Source organism: Alligator mississippiensis, chromosome 15 (genome assembly GCF_030867095.1).
Source record: "Alligator mississippiensis isolate rAllMis1 chromosome 15, rAllMis1, whole genome shotgun sequence".
Classification (NCBI taxonomy): Eukaryota; Metazoa; Chordata; order Crocodylia; family Alligatoridae; genus Alligator; species Alligator mississippiensis.
Genome location: NC_081838.1, coordinates 933,993 through 957,039, shown reverse-complemented (window position 1 = coordinate 957,039; position 23,047 = coordinate 933,993). Strand labels below are relative to the sequence as shown.

Genomic DNA, 23,047 nt, shown 5'->3' with positions numbered 1-23,047 from the left:
AGATCTCGTTCTGTTCTGTTCTTGCATTACGGGGGGGCACAGCAAGCGTGTGGGGGTCTCTTGGGTGGTTACGGCATCGCACATGTTGCGTGGTGTCGATGGTTAGAGATCCCGTGCTGGACACGGGGGCGGTACCCGGGTTGTAGCTGTATGGGTCTAGAGGGAAAGGCAATCAGGACTCGTTGTAGAGGCGAGATCTTTTATTAGACCAGCAAGATTTTTGCAAGAAAAAAATAACGTCTTTAATTGAAAGCCTTCGGGCACAAGACGCCCTTCATCAGGCATCGGAGAAAAGATTGCGAACGCTGTCCTGGGCAGAAGTGAGAGTTCGCATTTCAGAGCATTGCACAGAGGAGTCATGGATGGAAAACTCCTCCGGGAAATTGGGGTGCGCATCCTAAGCAAGGAAATACGGTAACAGCCATTTCTGGATCCCGGGGCAAAAGGGGTGCCCTGCCTGCTGGTGGTGCTGGAAGCTGATACTGGATAACTGGCATTTTGAGGGGAAAAATTTCACCCTCCCCCTTTTTCCCTTTTAAAAACAAGGTGTTTTATGAGCGGGGGTGTTGTATGCGAGTAAATACGGTACTCCTTTTGGCCTCGTGACCCCGCAGTCCTGTTCTGCCCGGGGTACAAACGCTGCCCGCCCGCAGGGGCTGCCGCGACAAACACACCAGGCCTAAGAAAAAGTTATTTAAAAGTTTGCTCCAGGTGGAGGGGCTGGGGCTCGAACCGCCAACCCTAGCGCAAGAGGCGAGAAAAGGGGCGGGCCTACACAGGGCGCCACCATTGGCTGAGAGCGGCCGCGATTGACGCGCCTCTTGGCCACTGGAGGCCGCCCGTCGGCGGGGCACGAGTGTATGATGCAAACGCCGTTGCTATTGGCTGAGGCTGGACGGAGCGGCTCGGCAAGCGCGAGGGGAGGGCGGGACTTCATGTCAGCGCCGCCGCCATTGGCTGGGAGCGGGCGCTGAGTGGCGCGCGCGGTGCCCAATGGGGGGTGGGCGCGCGCGGTTCGGAGCGGTTGCGGGGGTTGGGTCCGGCCGGGCGAGCGGGAGATGGCGGCGGCCGACGGCGGCTACCACACACGGGGCCCCGGCTCCGGCGCCGACTCGCCGCCGCTCCTCAGCCTCCGGCGGAGGTCCAAGCACCAGGGGCCGGAGGAGGCGGTGAGGGGGCGGGGCTTCGAGGGAGGGGCGCCCCGTGACTCGTTAGGGGCGGGGCTTGGGTGTGGCGGACGGGGCTAGTGTGGAATAAGGGGTGGGGCTTGGAAACGTACAGGGTGGGCGGGGTTTGGATGACAATGGGAGCAGGGTGGGCGGGACTATAGTGAAGGAAGGGGCGGGGCTTGGGTGACAGGTGGGGATGTGCGTGGGCGGGTGGAGTTACGTGGATAACGGGAGCGCGGTGGGCGGGGCTAGGGGGTTAAAGGGGGCTGGGTGAGGCACAGGATGGGCGGGGCTACGCGAAGTAGGGGGCGGGGCTATTTGGACTAGGGGCGGGGCTGGTGAAAAGGGGCGGGGCTTTGCGAGGATGGGGGCTGAGCAGGCAGTGGAGATAGGGGTGCCTGGCCCAGGTGCTGGGCTTCACTGCCCCTCTCTCTGCTCTGGGCAGGTGATGCTGGAGAAAGTGCTGGGCATAACCGCGCAAACCAGCAGCGGCTTGGCCTGCGACCCCAACAGCGGGCGGATCGCCTACCCGGCCGGGTGAGTGTCTGGGCTGCTCGGGGAAGGCGGCGTGGGGTGTAGCCCCTCCGCGGGCCGGGCCGGCGGGATCCGCTCCCAAGTAGCCCCTCGCAGGCGGGGCCGCTACCCCCCGCAAGGGGAAACCCGCCGTTTCCCGCGGCAACTGGGAAACCCGCAGAATCGGGGACCGTGCTGTGCTGGAGTTGTGCAGCGCGCAGCTCCCGTGCTGGAACTGTCCCGCCCGATTCCTCGCGGGCTTGGTCGCTCTGGTCGCCTTTCTGTCAGTGGAGGCTGACATCGTAGGGCTGCTCGTGGGCGTACAAGTTAGATCTCCTGCTAGCACAGGGCGGGTGGTTATTTTGGGCCGAGGGCCACTTACTGAGTTTTGGCAAGCCATCGAGGGCCGCGTGACGGGCAGCCACGGGCAGAAAAATATTACATTTCTAAATTTTTTAGGGGCCTCGCGGGCTGCATTTTGCCCACCCCGTCCTAGGATCTGACCTGATATTGCAGTACCTGTAAGCCCCTAAATCAGGGGTTCTCAGGCCCGTTAGACTCGAGCCCCCCTTCTAAAAATGCCAGATCTTTGCTTTCGCTTGTGGCTTTTTTCTCTCTGCAGCAAACCCTCGACCCTTCCAAACTCTGACGGCGGCTTCTCCTCGACAGCCGCCACCACTGCGAACCAAACTGCATGTTCAGTAATGCAAATGCCTTGTCTGCTTTTTTTTCGTTTCAGATGTGTGGTTGTGATTTTAAATCCCCAAAAGAATAAACAAAGACACATCTTTAATACTTCCAGGTATTGTAAATACTTCATCTGCTGGCGTGTGGATAGCGTATAGGTCTCCAGATGTGCTTTTCGGGGGGGTTGGGCTGCTGAGGCCTATGGGATCATAGGAAAGTTGGCTTGGAAGGGACCTCAGGAGTGACGTCTAGTCCACCCCCCTCCTCCCAGCAGGATCAGCCCTGATTAACCCACCCCAGCCGTGTGCATCTCCACCCTGCTCTGGAAAATCTCCATGGATGTCACAGTTTTTCTAGGTAGCCTCTCCCAATGCTCGACTACCCTCCGAGTCAGAAAGTTCCTCCTCGTTACCAACCTCGGTTCCACCTGCTGCAGCTGGGGGCTGTTGCTCCTAGTCCTTTCTCCAGCCACAGAGAAAAGCCCATCCCCATCCCCTGTCGTCGCCCTGCAGAGATGTGAAGACTGTTATCAAATCCCACTTCGGTCTTCTCTTCTCCAGACTCAGTAACCCGAGCTCTTTCAACCTTTTCTCATCAGTCTTGCTTCCCAGGCCTTTCATCATTTATGTTGCTCTCTGCCGGACTCTTTCCAGTCTCCCTTTCCAATCTCTCATTCGGCTCCAAGCCGGGTTAAATGTACGACCAGCAACACTGCCCACAGCTACTGTCTGTGTGGTTCAAGTGGCATTGTGAGGGTGGTTAAACTAGTGTAAATGTTATGAATAACATTTCAGTGTAATCTGAAGATGTTCTCTCTCTCTTCCAGGAAGACACTCAGTGCTCTGTCTTTCTCACCCGATGGAAAATTCATTGTCACTGGTGAAGTGAGTTGTGCTATAGTATATTAACGTAGTCCTGTTGGTAATGAAGTGTCTGCTTTTTTGGCTAAGGCCAAATGCTCTGAAATCTGGGAGTAACTTCTTGGCTGCCATAGTAACACTAGGAACAATGTCCGTTTGGTACCTTTTTGGGTTGAAGAAGCCTTTCCAGGTTGGACACTACTTGAACTCTGGCCATTTGACCTGGTAATGCTTACTTTATGTTCTCACATACCACACGCACCTTTTCCCTCCCAAATCAGCCCCCCTAAATTGGGGTGTGTGCATTAAACAGACAAGCTGCCTTTTCTGCCTGGGACAGAAGCCTCCTGCTTTGATTCCTGCTCCACAGTGCAGCAGCTCAAGCATTGCTATTCTGTTCAGTCAGCTGGAGGAGTCAGTTGACTTATTGTTCTTCACTCTATATGTGTTAACAATCATTCTCCTTCTTAATGGTCATGATGTTCCTAGTTAACTAACCTTTCTTTTGGCAACTCTGCTGTGTCTCCTCCTATTTAATGGCCCAGGAGACTCTAGCTTCACCCAGGGAGATCAGTCTTCAGCAATAGCTAGGGTTTCAGCTTTAGCTAAGCAGGAAAGGGGGGTGAGGGTTAGGCTCTGTCCCTGTTCTGTGCACCCAGAACTCTGGAAAAGTCTCTTTTTTTTCCTTTCATTCTGCCTTTCAAAAACATGGTGTATATATTGTATGAGAAAATACAGTATTTCTAACATAAGCAGCGAAGACGAGCACTTAAGAACAGAACAAAGAGGCAGAAGGATCCTAAGCTAGATGGCCCGTTGGGTTGATGTAATGCAGGGGTGTCAAACATGGCCCAGAGGCCTGATCCGGCACACACAGCTGTGTTGTCTGGCCTGCAGGGCTGCCAGCGAGGCCAAGAGTTACGGGGTGAGTCAAGGGTGGGGCCTGACACCAAAATCCAGGGTGTGGAGCCCTGCTGGGGCTGTCTGTCAGCAGCAGGGGGCAGCGTGGTGCCTTAATCCCTGTGGTGCCCGACTCTGTGCTTTGGTGGGGGGTGGAGTGAGTCTGACATCCCTGATCTAGTGTGACAATGCTTCTGTTTTGCATAAGATATGCCGGCGTGCCGCCACTTGAATTCTCTTTGCAGAACGGGCACAGGCCGGCAGTCCGAGTTTGGGATGTTGAGGAGAAGACCCAAGTATCGGAGCTGCAGGGGCACAAACAGGGCGTGGCTTGCGTGGCTTTTTCCCCCAACATGAAGTACATTGTGTCAGTGGGCTATCAGCACGACATGACCGTCAATGTGTGGGACTGGAGGGTGAGTCGCTGCGGAAGCGGGGGAGAAGTCGTTTCTCCCGGGGCTCTCCTGCCAACATCCAACATTATGCATCCCTTGGGTAATGCTGGCAGGCCCTGCAAGATGTGGTTTGTTTGGGAAGATGTAGAGGTTGCAGTAGCTCTGTTACACCTGGAATGTTTCGGGAGCAGCCTTTATTTTATCCAGAGAAGTGCAAGGGAAGCCGAAGCAAGTTCCTCTGAATGATACGACAGTTCATCGGGATGTTAGCAATCAGGCAACGTTACCAAGAGCAGCCACACCCAGCAGAGAGTAGATAGACGTACTCCCTGCTGGGTGGGGAGGTCTCGGGGCTCTCAGAATCCATCCTCATGGTCAAGGCAAGTTCCAGGCTGCCCCCTCCTCTGCCTTGGTGGCGAGGAGTTTAATACAGTTCTGTATTTCCACCCATTCCTCTGATAGAACTGGATTCCAAGGCTCTGTGGGCCACACTTGATCCACAGGGCAAAGGTTGAGCACCCCTGGATTAGACAGACACTTGGGTTTAGGAGAGCTGATCCTACTTGAGAAGGGGTTGTACTAGATCCAGCTACTGAGACTACCGTCAACTTTTCCATGACTTTGACTGATGTTAATTGAGTCACCTGGTGGGATTTGATGTCAGGCTCTCGAGCATGAGCGTGATGTCCAAATCCCCACTGTTCATGGAAAACTCAAGCTTAACTTCCACATTTCAGGTCCTAGATCTGTTGCCTTATGAATCATTTCAGTCTTTTTGTCTTCCTCACAGAAAGACTCTCTACTTGCCTCAAACAAAGTTTCTTGCAAGGTCATGGCGATATCCTTTTCGGAGGACAGCTACTTCGTCACCGTTGGCCACCGCCATGTTAAATTCTGGTTTTTGGATGCGCCAAGAGAAGTGAAGGTGAGCCTCGTTTTGAATTTGGATGAAAGGGGCCAGGAAGCAGTACGTTAATGGGAGGGCAGAGTTATTTGGTACGTAAGAACTGTCACTGGGTCAGACCACAGGTCCATCTTGCCCAATCTCCCGTGTCACTCAGTGGCAGAGAGCAGATGCCAAAAGGGAGAGTGAACTGGGTTTGAGTTACACAAATTGCCAATTGCTTAAATCACGAGCGAGACCTTATGAGGCAGGATAAGGCTAGACGCCGCATTTATTGAGTAAGCGCTTAATGCACACACCCCACATTCATACCCCGATTTCTGTTCAGCGCTGGTATACGTTACCAGTCTTATCAGTGCTTGGATTGACTTACTAGCCAGCCAAGTTGATCACAAGTAAGAGCCGGGCTCCTGCCGGTCCATCTCGTCAGACGAACCGATGTTCCAGGATGACACGCAGAGCAAGACCCAAAATCGATACATTCGCCCCATCTTTTACAGCCTTGTCAATTCACCCAGTCCTCTGGGTTATCACTGTGTTCTTCCTCGAGGGTCGATTGCCGTTCTTCTCTCGCTCTTCTGGGGTGGATTCTTCTTGTTTTGGTCATTTATCTGTCTGCGTTCTTCAGCCAGTGGCCGGCTGATGTTTTCCTTTTCCACAGACACACTCTCACCTATTCTCTCACACACACACACACACAGCATACAGAGGTCGAGCACTTATGTCAAGCTACAGAGCAATACAAAGTGGAGTTTCTTAAGGCAATGCAAAACTCAAGAAAATACATAAGATTAAAAGCATTAGGAAAATAGTTGATTTGGTTAACATGAGCAGGGTTTTTTCCCACTGTTTCCCTTTCACTTGCAGCCTCTGATATTTAAGATCTAGAAAGTTCTTATTCAGGGGTTGTCTCCCTCACTCCTATGCTCACTAGCTACACTTGCCCCTTTCCCTCAAGAATGTCTCCAGTTCCCTTGTGAATTTGGCTAAACTCTCAGCTTCCCTCATCTGGTGGCCACGAGCTCCCCACTTCCATTCCACACTGGGTAGAAAAGAATGTCCTTGTGTTCATTTTAAACTGCCAGCCTGCTCGTTTCATGCCATGACCCCTCATTCGTGTCTGGTGAGAGACAACCAAGAATAAATCTCTGTTGACTTCCTCTTTGTCCCTTTAGTATGTTGTAAACCCTTGTCTTGTTCCCCCTCGAACATCTCTCTTCTGAAAAGGCCAGGCCTCCTCAGTTTAGTCTTTCCTCCTAGGGAAGCCCCTCCGTAGCACCCATCACCCTTGTTGCCCTTCTTTAGAGCTTGAGTCTTTCTATCCTTTTGGTGCAGGACCAGAACTGGGCACAGTATTCAAAGTATGGATGCACTGTGGATTTATAAAGAGGCATCATGATGCTTTCAGTTTTGTTCACAGTTCCCTTAATCATCCTGAACGTGTTGTTTGCCTCTGACGGTTGCATACCTACACGATTCTAGAAAGTATAGGAGAGACCCTACTGCCTTCACGGCTGCTGAAGAGAATGTAATGACGTGCCCCCTAGGGCTGCTATGAAGTTTGCTTAGCGCATGTGAAATACCAGAATCGGGGGTGTCACACTTGCCCTGTGCCCGGGTTGGATTGGGAGCATGGAGCTCCTCACAAGCCAGATCTGTGGGCAAGCAGCCACCTTCAGTGGGGTCTCAGATTCTGTGGCAGTCCCTACCCGCTCCCCCACTAGCCATACCCCCAAATTCCCTGGACTGTGGGCTGTAGGGTTGATACCCCCTCCTTCAAATCATCAGTCCATTAGTAATTAAAGTGCACTGACTGCATCTAATACCATTGCATTATGTGTAATTACAGATCAAGGAGACCGTGCCTCTGGTTGGTCGCTCTGGCCTTCTGGGTGAACTTCACAATAACATCTTTTGCGGCGTGGCCTGTGGCCAGGGGAAGATGCTGGGCAATACTTTTTGTGTTTCATACTCAGGGCTTCTTTGTCAATTCAGTGAGAAGCGCATGTTGGAAAAATGGATTGATTTGAAGGTGAGAGGTTGAACTGTGTGGGTAAAACTCTTCTGTTTAGTTTCTGACACCTTGGTTCTTGTCAGCAATACGTATTGTTCCTCTCCCGCTTTCAGCCTCCAGCATTAAAGGTCTAGGAAGCTCTCATTTGGAGGCCATGCCCCTCATTCCCGTGCCCAAGAGCCCTCAGTACCTCTTTCCTCCAAGAATGTGTCCAACCACTTTTTGCATCTGGCTGAACTCCCAGCTTCTGTAGTGTTTGATGGCAATGAAGGATGATTTGATAGCAGCCTTCAACTCTTTGAAGGATGATTCCAAAAAGGATGGAGCTGGACTGCTGTCAGTGGGGGCAGACGACAGGACAAGGAGCAATGGGCTCAGGCTGCAGCAAGGGAAGTTGAGGTTAAATATAAGAAAAACCTTTCTGACAAGGAGGATAGCAAAGCACAGGAACAGACTACCTAGAAAGGTGGATTCTCCATCCTTGGAGGTTTTGAAGACCCAACTTGACAAAGCCCTGGCTGGGATGATGTAGTTGGGGCTGGTCCTGCTCTGAGCAGGGCTTGGACTAGATGTGACCTCTGAGGTCCCTTCAACCCTCATTTTCTATGATTTTATGAACAGCCAAAAGCTGCTGTCAATTTGGCAGTGGCTGTGGGAGAGTTAAAACTAACTTTTGCTGGAAGCAGCCAGTGAGCTGGCTGAGGGCGAGTGAGCTGCAGCCAGATTTTTGGCTGTGACTGGAACAATCAGCCAAAGCATAATGTGTTTTATTTGGAGGTGTGTGACATACGGTATTAGATAACTAAGTACCATGCCTGGTGTGTTTAAAATTGTATCCATTGTGTGTGGGTACTCCTTGCTTCAGGTTTCGCAAGCAAACTGCATCTGCGTTAGTGAGAAGTTTATCTTTTGTGGCTGTGCCAATGGCACCGTGAGGATCTTTCATTCCCATAACATGCACTATCTCACTGACCTACCAAAGCCGCATTACTTGGGTGCTGATGTAGCCAAAGAACCAGAACCAAGGTACAAAAATTCTATATGGACTATGTATGTTTAAAGGGATCTGACAGGCTCTGAGAAGGGTGGAGTCTGGGCATATTGGGAGCAGAAGTTGCCAACTAAAACAGCAGATTTTATGGTGCCTTTAAAGAACAACTCCTCTTTCTCCAACTCTTTCTGTAAGACGGCCGGATTCTGTCTGTCCAGATGCCATCGCCTTGGCATTCGACCCACGCAATCAGTGGCTGTCTTGCGTATACAAAGACCACAGCGTATACGTCTGGGATGTCAAAGACACCAGCAAAGTGGGGAAAGTGTGGTCGGACCTCTTCCACAGTTCCTTTGTGTGGAACATCGAGGTAAGATGGAAGTCCTCTGCTATGTGAAAGCTTTAATGTTCTCTCCATCCCAGTGATTCTCAACCACGGTGCCACAACACCCTGGTGCCATGAGATCCTTTTAAGGGTGCTCTGGAGTTAGACTCAGACTCTAATCCCCCCTTGGAATATATCAGCTCTTTGCTCTCACTCGTGTATATATATATATTTTTTTTTTTACTCCAGCAAAATACTAGAGCAGTCCTTCAGCTGCAAAGAGCTTAGAAAGCCCACAACAAGACCAACCAGAGGGTTTGGATCCTGGTTGAGACTGACAGTTTTAGAATATTAAATGAAGGTTCATCTCGCCGTGTGCGCTCAACCCCTCTTTTTGTGGTGGCAATGCGTAGGTTTACCCCGAGTTGGAGGATCACCAATCCTGTTTGCCTCCAGGATCTTTTCTGACGTGCTCATCGGATAACACCATTCGAATTTGGAACTTGGAAAACGGCACAAGATCTGACTTCCAGAAGAACATCTACAGTGATGTAAGCATCAGAGCTCTCTATTGTTAACAAATGCTGGTGGCTGAAGCCAGTAAATCTGTAACATATGAGTCGTAAAGACTGTGAGAAACAGGAAAACGTAGTTAATGTTAGAGATAGTCTAATGTTTCCCTTTTGTCCAGGGCTCTGGGATGGCTGGGAAGAACGTTTTGGCCAGGAAAGTGGGGCAGTGGTAGAAGTTTCGATACCATTCTTCAGCAGTCCCTTCCTCTTGCCGAGACACTAATTCATATATCTTTGCTTTTTAAACTTAGTATTGTCTGACCCAGGATGAATTGCTCCTTCATTTTCAGTCGAATTTAAGAGCCTTATTTTAAATGGGTATCTAAAGAACCTGGGTTTCCTGATGATTGTACAAAACGAGGGTTGAAGGGCCCTCAGGAGGTTACATCTAGTCCTGCCCCCTGCTCAAAGGAGGACCAGCCCCAACTCCATCTTCCCAGCCAAGCTTTGTCTACTTGAATCTTAAAAACCACTAAGGTTGGAGACGACTCCACCTCTCTAGGTAACCTGTTCCAGTGCTTCACCGCCCTCCTCGTGAGAGAGTTTTTTCCTAATATCCAACTTAAACCTCCCTTGCTGCAACTTGAGCCCATTTCTCCTTGTCCTGTCATCTGCCCCCACTGAGAACAGCCCAGCTCCATCCTCTTTGCAGCCCCCTGCAGGGAGGTAAAGCCTGCTATTAAATCCCCCTTCAGTTTTCACTTCTGCAGACTAAATCAGCCCAGTTCCCTCAGCCTCTCCTCACAAGTCCTGTCCCTCAGCCCCTGAACCATGTTCATTGCCCTCCGCTGAACTTTCTTGAATTTGTCCACATCCTTTCTGCAGTGGGGGGCCCAAAACTGGACATGGGACTCCAGATGTGGCCTCCCCAGTGCTGAATAGAGGGGAATCATTACTGATTGTCTGACTATAGAAACGGCCCCTATTTGTTTCTCTGGTTCAGATGAAGCAAGAGCGTATAATAGATTTTTGCCTCCTTGGGTTGACGAGTTAGAAGTTACAAGTAAGGCTGGAAGTCTTCACCTTCTCTTCTTCTGTGCTTCATGGACTTTTGGAATAGGCACAATTTCTGTTTCTTGATGCCTGCGGGAGGTTGGTATTCCTGTTTGACAAGCACCATGAAAATACAGGGGGGGGATTTCAGAAGCCTTGAACTAGGATTTCACTTCTGCATTCCTTGATGGAGTCATTTTTATTACATGCCTTGAGGTCTCTCATTGTTGACTCTTAGGATCACAGGAAAATGGGGCTGGAAGGTACCTCATGTGTCCCCTGTGTAGGGCAGGATCAGCCCTGACTAAACCCTCTCAGTCAAGTACCTGTCTAGCCTGCTCTTGAAAATTATTTCTGGGGATGATGATTCCACAACTTGTTCCAGTGCTTGATCGCCTTCATCATCAAGTTCTTCCTAATCTCTAACTTGAGATAAAGAGCCCCACACCTTCCAGTCTAGCAGGGGAAACTCTAAAATCCTTGTTTTTTCCAAGGACTGTCATTGCATGTTTTGGTATTTTTATTATAGTAATTATGCAGCCTGCTCTCTCTGCCTCCCCACCCCCTTCACCTTTTAAAGACCTTGCTGAAAGTGATCTATGTGGACAACAACACTCAGCATCTGCAAGACCCAACCAATGTGCCCGACCGGGGCGAAAATGCAGGCTACCTTGATGTGAAATCGGGTGTTCGTGTGATGCAGGTCAGCCCCGATGGCCAGCACTTGGCTTCAGGTGACCGAGGAGGCAACTTGAGGTAAGTATCACTGATTGGTGTTGCATGTTGAACAGGCAGCAGGAAGCAGAACGTTTTTAGCAGTGTCACTCTTGATTCAGTGCCATTAAGAGTCCTGTTAATCATGAGTTATCGATCATCAAATTCAACAGGTTCTAGACATAAAGCCTTTCCACACTAAGAATGATAATCTGTGCTGCTTCCCTTCTACCTCAGTTACCCCCAAGCAGTGTTTTGATCCTGAAAAAGAAAACCAGTGAGTCAAAAAAAATTCCCACTAAGACGATGGCTGATTTTTACGTGGTAGGTACTTAGACACCAGGATGATAGCCAGCAGTATATAACCCCAAGACAGTGACATCAGCTTGACCTGAAAATACTAACTTTTCCAGCAACAGAAATAGATATAGCTTCCAGTCCTAATAGAGGACAAGGCATCTCATGTCGGGGGTTGGAACAGCATCCTCTAACCCTCGAGTGGCAAAAAACTTGTGGTGTATTGTTAAATACCTGCACTACCTAGTGCTGCGTCTCAGGCAGCCCAATGGATTTTGAATGGGTAGTTGCCAGGGCTATGATTTTTATACCTTGCCTTGAATTTCTGGCTCTGTGAGGCACCACAGTTGCAAAGTCCTTGGTTTCTGGAATAAGGAGTCTAGTGTCTATTCAAATGCATTCTCTATTCTGTCATTTGCCCCCACTGTTCTCGGGGGGGGGGGGGGGGGGGGCAGATGACCGAAGAAGCAGCAACGGGCTCAAGTTGCAGCAAGGGAAGTTTGAGGTTGGATATTAGGAAAAACTTTCTCACGAGGAGGGTGGTGAAGTGCTCGAGCAGGCTCCTCAGAGGTGGTGGAGTCTCCAGCCTTGGAGGTTTTTAAGTCCCAGGTAGTCAAATCCGTGGTTGGGGCTGGTCCTGCGTTGAGCAGGGGGTTGGACTAGATGTGACCTCCCGAGGCCCTTTCCAACCCTCCTTTTGTATGATTCTACATCAAGGAACAAAGGCTCCATTATTTCCCAGAGGACTTATTCCAATGGTTAATTTCCTTCTCTGTAAACAAGAAACCTAATTTCTAGGTTTGAACTTGCCTGGTTTCAGTTCCCAGCAATTAGTTCCTGCTAAGTTCACTGGCTTAATGAGCCCTTTGGCAACCGACACTCTTCTCTCTCCACTCTAGGTGACTTGATTTACAATGTTCGTTTCCCTTTTTGATGAGCCGTGTAAATAGATGAGTTCTTTAAGGCGGATTTCTAGACCTGGTATATCTCTCTGTTGCCTCCATGGCTCTGCTTGGCAAATGCATAGGAGCATTGCTGGCTTTAGTTCAGAAGACTTTTAACTGTGCCTTTCCGTCGTAGGATACATGAGTTACAATTTATGCATGAAGTGGTTAAAGTAGAAGCCCATGATTCGGAAGTTCTCTGCTTGGAGTATTCCAAACCAGAAACTGGTAAGAGAGTCTTTCTTTTTTGAAAGCTGATTCCAAAGTGTAATTGGGTGGGGGGAAGATGGCAGAATCCCAACTGAACACACAGATGCTGCTAAAAATATCATTGAAGGCTATTTGTGCTTTTTCCATTTTAAGCTACACATAATTTTAGAAATGATGTGAAATGTTAATTCTGTTGCAATTGTTTTCTGTTGATGAGTTCATATTTTAAATATAATGTTTTCTGGCATATATTGTATAAGACGCACCTCTCAAAGATATGCTTTTATTATTTTGATTTTCATTTGACTCTTATTTCAATGATTTTACATTCCACAGCTTTGATTTTATAAGCTACAAGATAATTTTCTACTTCTCTTTTTCTTCCTTTTCCTTTTTTGGTGTTGGGGGGATGCAGTTGGGGACCACATTTGCTACTTTTACACAGCGTCTTTCTTAATATATTTAATAGGAAGAGATGCACATGCAGTAACTTATTTTACTCATAAGCTCTTTTTTTCTGTCTAAAGTTCTTTTCGCATAGTAACTTTTTAGCTATGACTAGGGTTGCCAACTCTCTTTTAATTTATTCTGGGAGGTTTCCGGAACACCAGCGTGCCCACAACGCCAGTGTGCCCGCGTGTGTCCATGTATCAGTTATGGATTACAGCGCATAGACCTTGTCAGGAAGGCACATGACTTACATTTAAAACCCACTGGACTACTGTATAAATCAGATTCAACGTTTAATATTAATTTTAATGAATTCCCTATGAGTTATCTCTAGGTGACTCTCAGCATCCCCTGGAGATTTATATCTAATTCCCGGAGATGCCGGGGCAGTCCTGGAGGGTTGGCAGCCCGAGCTGTGACCTATCAAGCGGGTGTGGCTTTTAACAAGAATGGTGAGGAGAATGATGTCTTTGAATACCTCTAGGAATGGCGCTCCTGGCTTCCGCCAGCAGAGATCGGCTGATTCACGTGCTAAATGTAGATAAATATTACAGACTGGAGCAAACTCTAGATGATCACTCATCAGCCATAACAGCTGTAAAATTTGCCGGTAAGTTTCCAAGCTCCAAGTCGGCTTTCGAGATTCCTCTTCAATTTTCTTTGATAACTCTCAGTGCGAAAGTGGAAATCATATATTCATGGGGTTGAAGTGCACCTTTACAGACTAAGACCTATCTTATGTCTTATTTAATTATATAGGTCTTAGTCTATAAAGTTTGATTTAATGTCTTATTTAATTAGACTGACTTCAAACTAACACAGCTAATTACCTCTGTGCTCATGAGGATACATTTCAGCATAGCATCTGTGTGATTGACCTTGGTCACCTTGTACATTTGTGGCTGCTCATGTTAAGTCGTCATCCCATCCTACCATCCTGATGCCATCCTGAGGAAGGCATTAAAAAGATTTCTTTACTTTTTGTAGTATTTCCACCCCCCACCCCCCCCCCCCATTTAAAAGGCAACCCTTTTTTCTGCTCAGTCGATTTAACTTGTTTGCTACGGGCTGGCTTATCAACCAACTTTGACCGCTGCCTTAATTGAAGGAAATGTTCCATATAGATTTGCTGCTTATTTAGGCTCCAACTATTTTTGCCATGCATTCTTATAACTCTATGACTGAAGAGCAGCAGCCAGATACAAGTATAAACTTGCTGTGTTGACTTCTGTAGGGCTATGACGACCTAGATCAGCTGGCACTGGCTGAAAACACGTCAGGTTTCTCCTGGGACAAAGCTTATTATTCTGGGACCCTACAGACGGACAACCTGGGATCCTACAGAATGACAGATTCTCCTCTTCTTGTCCCACTTGAAGTGCCTGTGAAATATCTGAGAGACCTTTTTTGTTTGTTTGTTTTTCCTGGGACAATCAGAGCTAATTCAAGTTATTTGCTGTTCGAGTTGCAAGTTTCCATGCTTATTCTGATACATGGAGAGAGTCAGACCCAGGATAAACTTGACATCTGTTATTTACCCACTATCTGGCATTAGGGTTTTTAAGTGTTATGTTTTTAAAAAGATTCTAGTTTTCTTCCCTTTTATTTCCTTCTTCCAAAGGGACCAGTGCAGTGAGCCCCCCTGCCAGCTGAAAGTAAGCGCTGAGGTCTCCTGATATCTTCATTTTCCCTTCATTCTTTTCTAGGTAACGGAGAAGTACAGCTAATAAGCTGTGGGGCTGACAAAAGCATTTATTTCCGCAGCGCACAAAAAGTAAGAGTGTTCTTGGAGAAAGGGGTTCTCTAGCAAAATCATGTGGGTCAATTTGAAGCTATACTGTAATTTGGAAAATTACCCCCAAATCAATTTAGTAATAAATTGTTAAAGTCGAAGACAGTGTTGCTCAACCTGTGGCCTGTGGATCAGATTTGGCCCATGGAGCAGTGTCATCCAGGCCTCCACGGGTCCATAAATGTGGTGGGGTGTGGAAGCAGGATTAATTGCTGCCACTGCTCCCCTGCTGCCAGGTGCCCAGACTTGTAGAGAGTCCCATGACCCAGATCACATTAGCTACATTGACCAGATCCAGTGCACAGGGTTGTGCTGGCACACCAGATCACACCCACAGACCAATCCCATGGAGGATCAGACCTCCAGACTGTCCCTGCACCGCTCTCCTGTCCCCTGGAGCCGGAGAGTTGAACACCACTGGCCTAAGACGTTGTTTCTAGTTGCTCTCAGCTATTTTGGATTTATTGGGTTACCTGGAGTTCAGCCAGTGTGTTGCCCAAGATCTGTGGGAGGGTTTCTAAAAATGGTGCTTGTAAACAGATGGAAGCAATCCAGAGTCACGGGGAGGAAAGCGGAAGAGGTTGTGTCCCTACTAAATGAGCGTCTCGGTTTCACCTCCTTGTTACCGCAGGTGGCGGATGGAATTAATTTTGTCAGAACTCATCACGTTGCCGAGAAAAACACCCTGTATGACATGGATGTCGATATAACCGAGAAATATGTTGCTGTAGCCTGTCAGGATAGAAACGTCAGGTGAATGAGTCTGTTCCAACCTCCTGTCTGAGGCAGGATCGTCCCTGTCCAAACTATCCCAGACAAATCCACTGTCTAACCTCTTAGCAAAGCTACGCAGTCAACCCTCACAAAACCACAAGACATCATACCTGCCACAGGGAAAGCAGGGAGTCATCACACCTGCCTGGGCAGCCAACATCCTGCTGCCATAAAAGGTTGTTAATGGAAGCTCAAGAGATTGCAGAAAGAGGCCATGGCTCCTGCTAGAAGAAGACAACCCCCCCCAACTCCAGCCCATACCAGTCTGACCATGGGGTAAAATTCCTCCCTGGCCCTAGATATGACTGTCAATCTGACTGAGCAGAGGGGCCAAACCCTCTAGTTGGGACCCTCTGGGTTCGAGGCCCAGCAGGAGCCTTGGTGCAGCCCCGTCTGGAACAAGTGATCAGGAAAGCATAGATGTGTAGAGAAGTGGGGCTGGAAGAGACCTCCAGAGGTCACATCTAATCCAGCCCCTTGCCTGAGGCAGGATCAGCCCTACCCAACCATCCTATACCAATCCATCATCTAGCCTCTTAGTAAAACTACTGTCTGACAGCACCTGTGTGCCAGTTACAATCCACAATGACTTTCCTTCAGGGTGTACCATACTGCAAGTGGAAAGCAGAAGTGCTGTTACAAAGGTTCTCAAAGCGATGATGGGTCGCTTCTGAAGGTAAGGGATTAACTTTTATGGTATTTTATATGCCACCTTCAAACTTGTCCTGGGGACACGATTCTAATATGCAAACCAGCAATACAAAGACAGACAGTGTAGCATCTCCCTTTTAAAGCGGCACGATCCAGCTTGGAGGCATTGCCATCTCATCCTGTCGAGACTTGTGAGCTGGGGAATGGATCGTGCTCTGCGAGGGATGATGGGAATTCTCTCCCAGCGTTGTGAAGCTATGAATGATGTGAACCCTTGGAGGTGTTTAAAACGCTGCTAGACAAAGCCTTGGGTTGGATGATGTAGTTGGGGCTGGTCCTGCTTTGAGGAGGGGGTTGGACTAGGCGTGACCTCCTGAGGTCCCTTCCAGCCTGAATTTTCTATGGTTTTCAGAAGTCCATATGTGGCGTGGCCTGGTGGGAGGGAAGCGGTGGGTTTTGCAGCTTGTTCAGAAATTGATCCAAGATGGGTTATAGTGGACCAGCAGAGGGGACAAATGCCATAGTGGAAATTGTTGGAAACCCACTCCCCTTCCTTGAGTGAATCCTATCCAAACCCATAAGGGTATACAGAAAGCGCACATAATCTGTACAGTGATAAGAGTAACATAAATGGACGCAGGGTAATGTGGTCTCTCCAGTGAGACCATACATGCCACGCACCAATCCAGCAAAATACAAGAAAGCATCCAGGACATGCTGTGAACCCTCAAAACACAACGGGGTTCATGACGGAAATTTCTGGAGGTTTCTAATTCTTGGTGATTTACCCTGTGCCTTCTAGATTTTTGGGGGGGTGTTGGGGAGACATCAGGCAGTTTCTCATCCTTGTAAATAGGCAGATATAGTTGTGCACGTCTAATGGCCTGTATTGATTCATTTTTCTACAGGTGCAGCTGGATCCCTTGGGAACTTTCTTAGCAACGAGCTGCTCTGATAAGAGTATCTCGATTATTGATTTCCAGTCCGGTGACTGTGTGGCCAAGATGTATGGACATTCAGGTTTGAGTCCCTCCCTCCGGTCTCATGATTAGATGTGCTTAGCTCAGGAACGGTATCAGTGGTATGAATCACTTGGCTTTTAGTCACTTCAGCTGGGATTTGAAAACTACCAACATAAAGGATATATAAATTATACTAAATTATGTAAATTCCCCAAAGCAGTATTTTAACCCAGGTGATTTTTTTTAGATGCAGTCAGGTACCGGAGTGATAATTTAATTAATAATTAAGAAACAACGGCAAAGACATTTAAAATAGAAGGTTGGCATGACATCATCTCAGTTGAACCTAATCACATTTATATAGCTTACTTCCTCTAGAATATTCTTGTTGCTAAACTCCAAACGTGCAGCTTTTTCTAACACATTTACTTAGTCCTATTGAAATTAATGTAACAGGTTCCAATATGCCAGTGTCCCGCTTTTATTTTGCTGTATAATATTTGGGGTTTGCTTGCATGCAGTAATCTGATTATATAGGAAGTGACAATGTTACCAGTAGGAGCTGGGAACTTAATTAGAGCTTTTCCAGTGAGATGCACAGCCTTTGTTCATAGAAAATGAGTGTTGAAAGGAACCTCAGGAGGTCAAATCTAGTCCAACCCCCTGCTCCAAGCAGGACCAGCCCCAACTACACCATCCCAGCCAAGGCTTTGTCAAGCTGGGACTTAAAAACCTCCCAGGATGGAGACTGCACCACCTCTTTAGGTAACCTGGTCCAGTGCTTCCTTGTGAGTTTTTCCTAATATCCAGCCTCAACTTCCCTTGCTGCAACTTGAGCCTTGCTCCTTGTCCTGTCATCTGCCCCCACTGAGACAGCCCAGCTGCATCCTCTTTGCAGCCCCCCTGCAGGGAGGTGAAGGCTGCTATTCAATCCCCCTCCGTCTTCTCTTCCGCAGACTAAATCAGCCCAGTTCCCTCAGCCTCTCCTCACCAGTCATGTCCCCCAGCCCCACAACCAGTTTTGTTGCCCTCTGCTGGACTCTGTTTTCGTTGTCCTCCGTTCAAAGATACTCCAATTGGGTTAAATCATTTTTAATTAATCCCCTCCCCGGGTATAAATTTGTTGCATTGGTGTGTGACATGTATGGTCTAATTGGAGAGACCACATTACCGTGCATCCTTTTATATTACTGTTATCACTGTACAGAATATAGTCCAAAATGCTAAAATAAAGGAGAGTTCCATGTGAAAGAGAAATCATAAGTCCACTCATTAAGTAAGGCAAGAATTTGCCTTTTATTAACTTCTTCAAATGCTCTTGAATAGTATTGACAACTTTCTACCTGATATAGTGGCTTTTCTGAACCTGAGACCTGCCTTACTCTGTTACAGAAATTGTCACTGGGATGAAGTTCACTTATGATTGCAAACACTTGATCACCGTCTCAGGAGACAGGTATGTTTGTACCTCGGTAAGAGCTATTCTTGGAAGGCTCTATGTTCCTTTAAAGCAGTGGTGCCCAGGGGCCAGATGAGTGGTGCAGAGTCAGTCCTCAGCCCTGATCAGTCCCCACATGCCAGGCTCCTGCCCCGGTCCTGCACACAGAATCACCTTATCTGGCCTGTGAGGCTTGGAAATTTTAGCAGTGGGGGAAGTGGTGGCATTATTAATTGCCACTGCTCCCCTGCTACCGAATTTCCAGACTAGTGAAGTGCCTTGGAGTTCTGCGTACCTGTGCCTTAGAGCAGAGGTTCTCAACCCTTGGCCCATGGAGCCCTGCCATCTGGCCCACAAGGGTTCCCCTGGGTCCGAAAACTTGGAGATGGGGGAGCAGTGAGAGCGCTTGCCACACCCCTACTGCCAAATTTCTGGAACCGTAGGGACCCACTGGCCAGGTAGCACACTAGATCAATGCATCAGGCCCGGCTCGTGGCAGCACTTGACCCGATCCTGCAGTGTAGGGCCCTGTTTTCTGGCACAGGGTCCAATCCACCTGGGAGCCTGGGGCCACAGGAAGCAGAATGGAGCCTGCTTCTGGCACATGGTGCACACTCGGGACCTGTGCAACAGCCTCCTGCCACTCAGCCCATGGCACCAAAAGGCTGAGTACTGTTGCTTTAGGGGATACTTCCAAAAAGAAAATGCTAAGCCAGGGCAGCTGGGTATATTGCACCTAGCTCTGCTGTAACAGACCTCCTTCACTCACACAAGGGGAGAGAGAGGGTGGGGAAGAACACAAGTGTGGAAGAATCTCTTGACTGACCAGGTTCCCATCAACATTTTACTGGGCTGTGCTTGTGTGCGCTACGGATAACTGGAGACACAACTCATCACCCTAAACAGCGTCTTGCACCATGACTGCTTAGACTGGGGGCAGGTTTTTCCAGCTGCTGGGCGGTTACCCCAGTAGGGGTAGATCCCTTGATGGAGGCTAACACAACACTTTGTCAATGCTGCAGTTCTGGCTACTTCTGCTACTAGTGGAGCATTGTCAGTGGAATATTATAGGTCCAAGTTTAACTTCGCTGGGAGTTAGATTGGATCTGCCTGCTTGGCATTGATTTTGATTGTGAGCAGGTGAGAAACACCTGCTCTTTGAATCTAGTTTTTTTCTTGATGGGTGTTTTGGGATGGTTTTTTTCCTGCTGGCTCTGGCAGTTGAGAAAAGACTTTTTGGCCTAGCGCAAGGTGTATTTTGTACTCATAAAATGATTCTGGATGTCTTTAGCTAGCTGGACTAGAATACTGTTGGCTAGTCTTTACTAGGAATTGAAAGATTCCTTTGCTGAGATTCAAAGGAAGTTAATTGTTCTCCCCCTTTCCAGCTGCGTGTTTATTTGGCTACTTGGCCCGGAGATTACAAACTCTATGAACCAGCATTTGATCGAACTTGATGAGACGCAGCGGCAGAAAAAAGCACGGGGTCTAAACTGTTTTAACCAAATCAGGTATGGGAGCGGGCTTTCATTAACTGTAATAGTCACTGAGTGTTGTGCAGCTGTGTGTTTGTTTTATGCAAATTGGGCGATGAACTCATTTGCATGAGTGCACACTTGCACATGGGCATAATCTGCCACTTTAAGGTTCATACCCTTCTTCAAGTGGCTGTGGAAGGAGGACACGGAGGTGGCCACCACTTAACTATAAAGCTGAGGATGATCAAGTCAAGGATCTCTTGAGCAGAGTGACTTGAGGCTTATCCAGCTGAGGCACAGCAGTTTCTGTAGCCAGACTGGGGGAGTGGATTGTATCCAGTTGCCTTTGACTCCCACTCTGTTACTGCATTTCCTTGGATGTCATGTGCAGCCTAATTTCCAGCGGCTGTGTGTTGGGGTGGGGGGGAAGGAATGTGTTTTGTATGCAAGAGAATACAGTAACTGAGCTGAGGTAGATGAGGCGTATACCAGAGGGTGTCTGGGCTTGCTGGAATAACTGAGGGGCAGGGCGTTATCTGAGCAATTTGTGATAGGTGTGGGATGGGGCATTGGTGCTAAATGGAAGAGCTAGGAGGGAGCCTAGGGCTTTTGGTCCCCTGCCATCATTCACCCACAAGCTCTGCTGTTGCTACAGCTGCCAACCTGCTTGGATCCAGCCAGGGGAGCTGCCAGACGGGAGGAAAGGCGTATTCGTTAGCTGCCCAGAACCAGGCACATAATACCAAACATTGAGAACAGCAGCCTTGGCCCACATACTGGCCAGTCATAGCATCGGGGCTGCAGGAATCCAGGCAGGGACTTCTGAATGCTTGAGAGCTAGGAGAGTGTGCCTCCTGCCTGCCTGACTTAGCTGGGCTCTGATTGGTATTTTGGGGCTAGGCATAGAGGCCTTCTCAGGGGCAGATTCAGACAGGGGTGCAGTGGCATAGCTACACCCCCCTCCTGGACTGGACCACACCGTGGTAGCACATAAGAACCCCCCACTACCCTTCCCCTCCTTGCTCAACAGTGTCCCCACCCCACAACTGCCATGGCTGCTTTCCTTGCTGTCCCAGAGTGGGGGAAGCTTCAAAGCTGCTCTTGCCCTCTTCAGTCAGGCTGCTGGGAACAGCAGTGGGCAGGGTGGGGGGTTCCCCCAAGAGCAGGCCTGGGGAGAAAGAACTCCTCCCCTCCTGCCCATTGCTGCTGAGCCCAGCCTCTGCACAGCCCGGCTGCAGCAGGCTTTGGAGCTTCCCCCTTCCCCAAGCCAGAGGGGAAAGCAGTAGTGGCAGGCAGGAGGGGTGGGGACGGGTGCACCTTTGAGCATGGAAGGGAAGGGAGGGGGGGAGTCCTACCTGCTTGGGGGACTTAAAAAAGTCCCCAGAGACTCCAGTGGCCCGATCCAGGATGCAGCTGGTGGCCCTCAGCATAGGTGCCTGCTCCCGCACCCCATTTTGCCAAGTCCTGGATCTGTCCCATATATCCTCTTCGATTATTTTTCTTTAACGTCTTTGGCTATGAAGTTACATGTGGGTGCAATGAGGAAGGAGGCAGCACGAAGCGAGGGTGCTGGTAACTACGTTTGCAACCCTCAGGCGGAAGACGTATGTGGCCGTACCCAGTGGAATGAGGTCTCCCCCGAATGCTGACGATGAAACCGATGAGCAGGAAGAAGGGTCCGCCCTGCAGACCCCTGCCAAAGACGACTCGGATACAGGCACGCTCTAGCTCAGGTCCCCACAGCCTCCTGGATCCAGCCCGTGGCAGCTCTGGGAATGCAGCAGGCTGGAGCCGAGACAGCGGAGAGGCTGTCTCTGGGGTCCTGCCTCCTGCCTCGTTCCATCTATTCCCTGCACATCATCTGCTGATCAATGGGGTGGGGGGAGGTACGTGGAGATTTGTGGCCTATGGCAAGGGTTGGGTCACAAGCAGCAGCTCCTGGGGGCAAAGGGTTGCTGACCCCTGCTCCTTGGCTTTGCTGGCTTCTGTGTGGGGCTGGGAGGGAATTCCCCTCTTTTCTGCCTCGTGTGTCAGGGTGTCTTTAAGCATGCCGCAGAGGCACTAGGTGCTGGCTGCAGCCCAGGTTGGGGCTGGGGGCTGGGCTATGCCAATGCTCCTGCTTGGGACCAGCCCTTCAGGGTCCTAGCTAGAGGGTCTTGCCCCTCTGCTTAGGCTAGTTCAGCACTACATTGGGGTAGGAAGGGATTTTACCCCCTAATCACACTAGTATGGACTGTGGGGGGGTTGCCTTCCTCTGTAACGGGCATGGTCTCTATCTGGGATTTCTCGAGTGTATGCTACAACCTTTTATATAAGCGGGACGTTGGCTGTTGGGCTCCCCTTTTCTCTTCCAACTTCCCTTCCCAGCCCCCAGGGACAGCACAGGACAGCTTGTGGAGACTGGGGCAGGGGAGCAGGGAGGGGTCAGCACAGCTCACAGCCTTGGATGCTCTGAAGCTGGACAGCCTGGACTGTGGCGAAATAGGACCTGGCCCATTTACAGTTATACCCAGAGAGGTGGTGGAATCTCCTTCAAGAGCAGATGCTGGGGATGGCTTGGTCAGGGCTGGTCCTGTCTAGAGCATGGAGCTAGGCTAGATGTCCTGAGGTCCCTTCCAGCCCTACTTTCCTGTGATCCTATGACCTGCCTTTCTGCCTCCCTACTCTCACTCCAAGCCTCTCTTCAGATCCTTGCCAGTTTGCCTGATGGGAAAATAAAAGCTCTCCCTAACCACACAGGGACGTACTGAGTCAAGTACAATCCTGTATTTAGGTCGCAGGATCTGAAGTCTGGAGGTCTGGATTTTACTGGACGCTTTGTTCCCTTCCCTGCAGCGGATGCTTCATGGCTTTGTCATAAATAATGATTTAATGCCTCGTCCGGTTTCGCTTTCCAGCTCCTGTTTTCATACTGACCAATGGCAAACTGCCGATGTGGGCAAAGAGACTGGTAAGTTGGAGAACTTGTTGCTGTATGAAGGGGCTGGGTTAAGACCCTGTGTGTGTTATTTCTC

General features: G+C 49.2%; 1 protein-coding gene across 2 annotated transcripts in view; it reads left to right on the top strand.

Annotated features, from left to right (window-relative positions):
• The first annotated feature begins 1,014 nt into the window (after nucleotides 1-1,014).
• WDR62 (WD repeat domain 62) overlaps nucleotides 1,015-23,047 on the top strand; it is a 35,558-nt gene continuing 13,525 nt past the window's right edge. For both annotated transcript variants that reach the window (XM_014599331.3, XM_059718643.1), the window contains exons 1-21: nucleotides 1,015-1,169; nucleotides 1,615-1,706; nucleotides 2,422-2,484; nucleotides 3,196-3,253; nucleotides 4,375-4,545; nucleotides 5,315-5,449; nucleotides 7,278-7,460; nucleotides 8,308-8,468; nucleotides 8,629-8,803; nucleotides 9,172-9,309; nucleotides 10,904-11,079; nucleotides 12,415-12,506; nucleotides 13,423-13,548; nucleotides 14,645-14,712; nucleotides 15,362-15,483; nucleotides 16,105-16,180; nucleotides 17,064-17,175; nucleotides 18,510-18,573; nucleotides 19,944-20,066; nucleotides 21,629-21,750; nucleotides 22,931-22,983. In XM_014599331.3, the coding sequence (XP_014454817.2) occupies nucleotides 1,059-1,169; nucleotides 1,615-1,706; nucleotides 2,422-2,484; nucleotides 3,196-3,253; nucleotides 4,375-4,545; nucleotides 5,315-5,449; nucleotides 7,278-7,460; nucleotides 8,308-8,468; nucleotides 8,629-8,803; nucleotides 9,172-9,309; nucleotides 10,904-11,079; nucleotides 12,415-12,506; nucleotides 13,423-13,548; nucleotides 14,645-14,712; nucleotides 15,362-15,483; nucleotides 16,105-16,180; nucleotides 17,064-17,175; nucleotides 18,510-18,573; nucleotides 19,944-20,066; nucleotides 21,629-21,750; nucleotides 22,931-22,983 (2,421 nt within the window). In that variant the 5' untranslated portion in view covers nucleotides 1,015-1,058. The remainder of the gene's footprint in view (nucleotides 1,170-1,614; nucleotides 1,707-2,421; nucleotides 2,485-3,195; nucleotides 3,254-4,374; nucleotides 4,546-5,314; nucleotides 5,450-7,277; nucleotides 7,461-8,307; nucleotides 8,469-8,628; nucleotides 8,804-9,171; nucleotides 9,310-10,903; nucleotides 11,080-12,414; nucleotides 12,507-13,422; nucleotides 13,549-14,644; nucleotides 14,713-15,361; nucleotides 15,484-16,104; nucleotides 16,181-17,063; nucleotides 17,176-18,509; nucleotides 18,574-19,943; nucleotides 20,067-21,628; nucleotides 21,751-22,930; nucleotides 22,984-23,047) is intronic.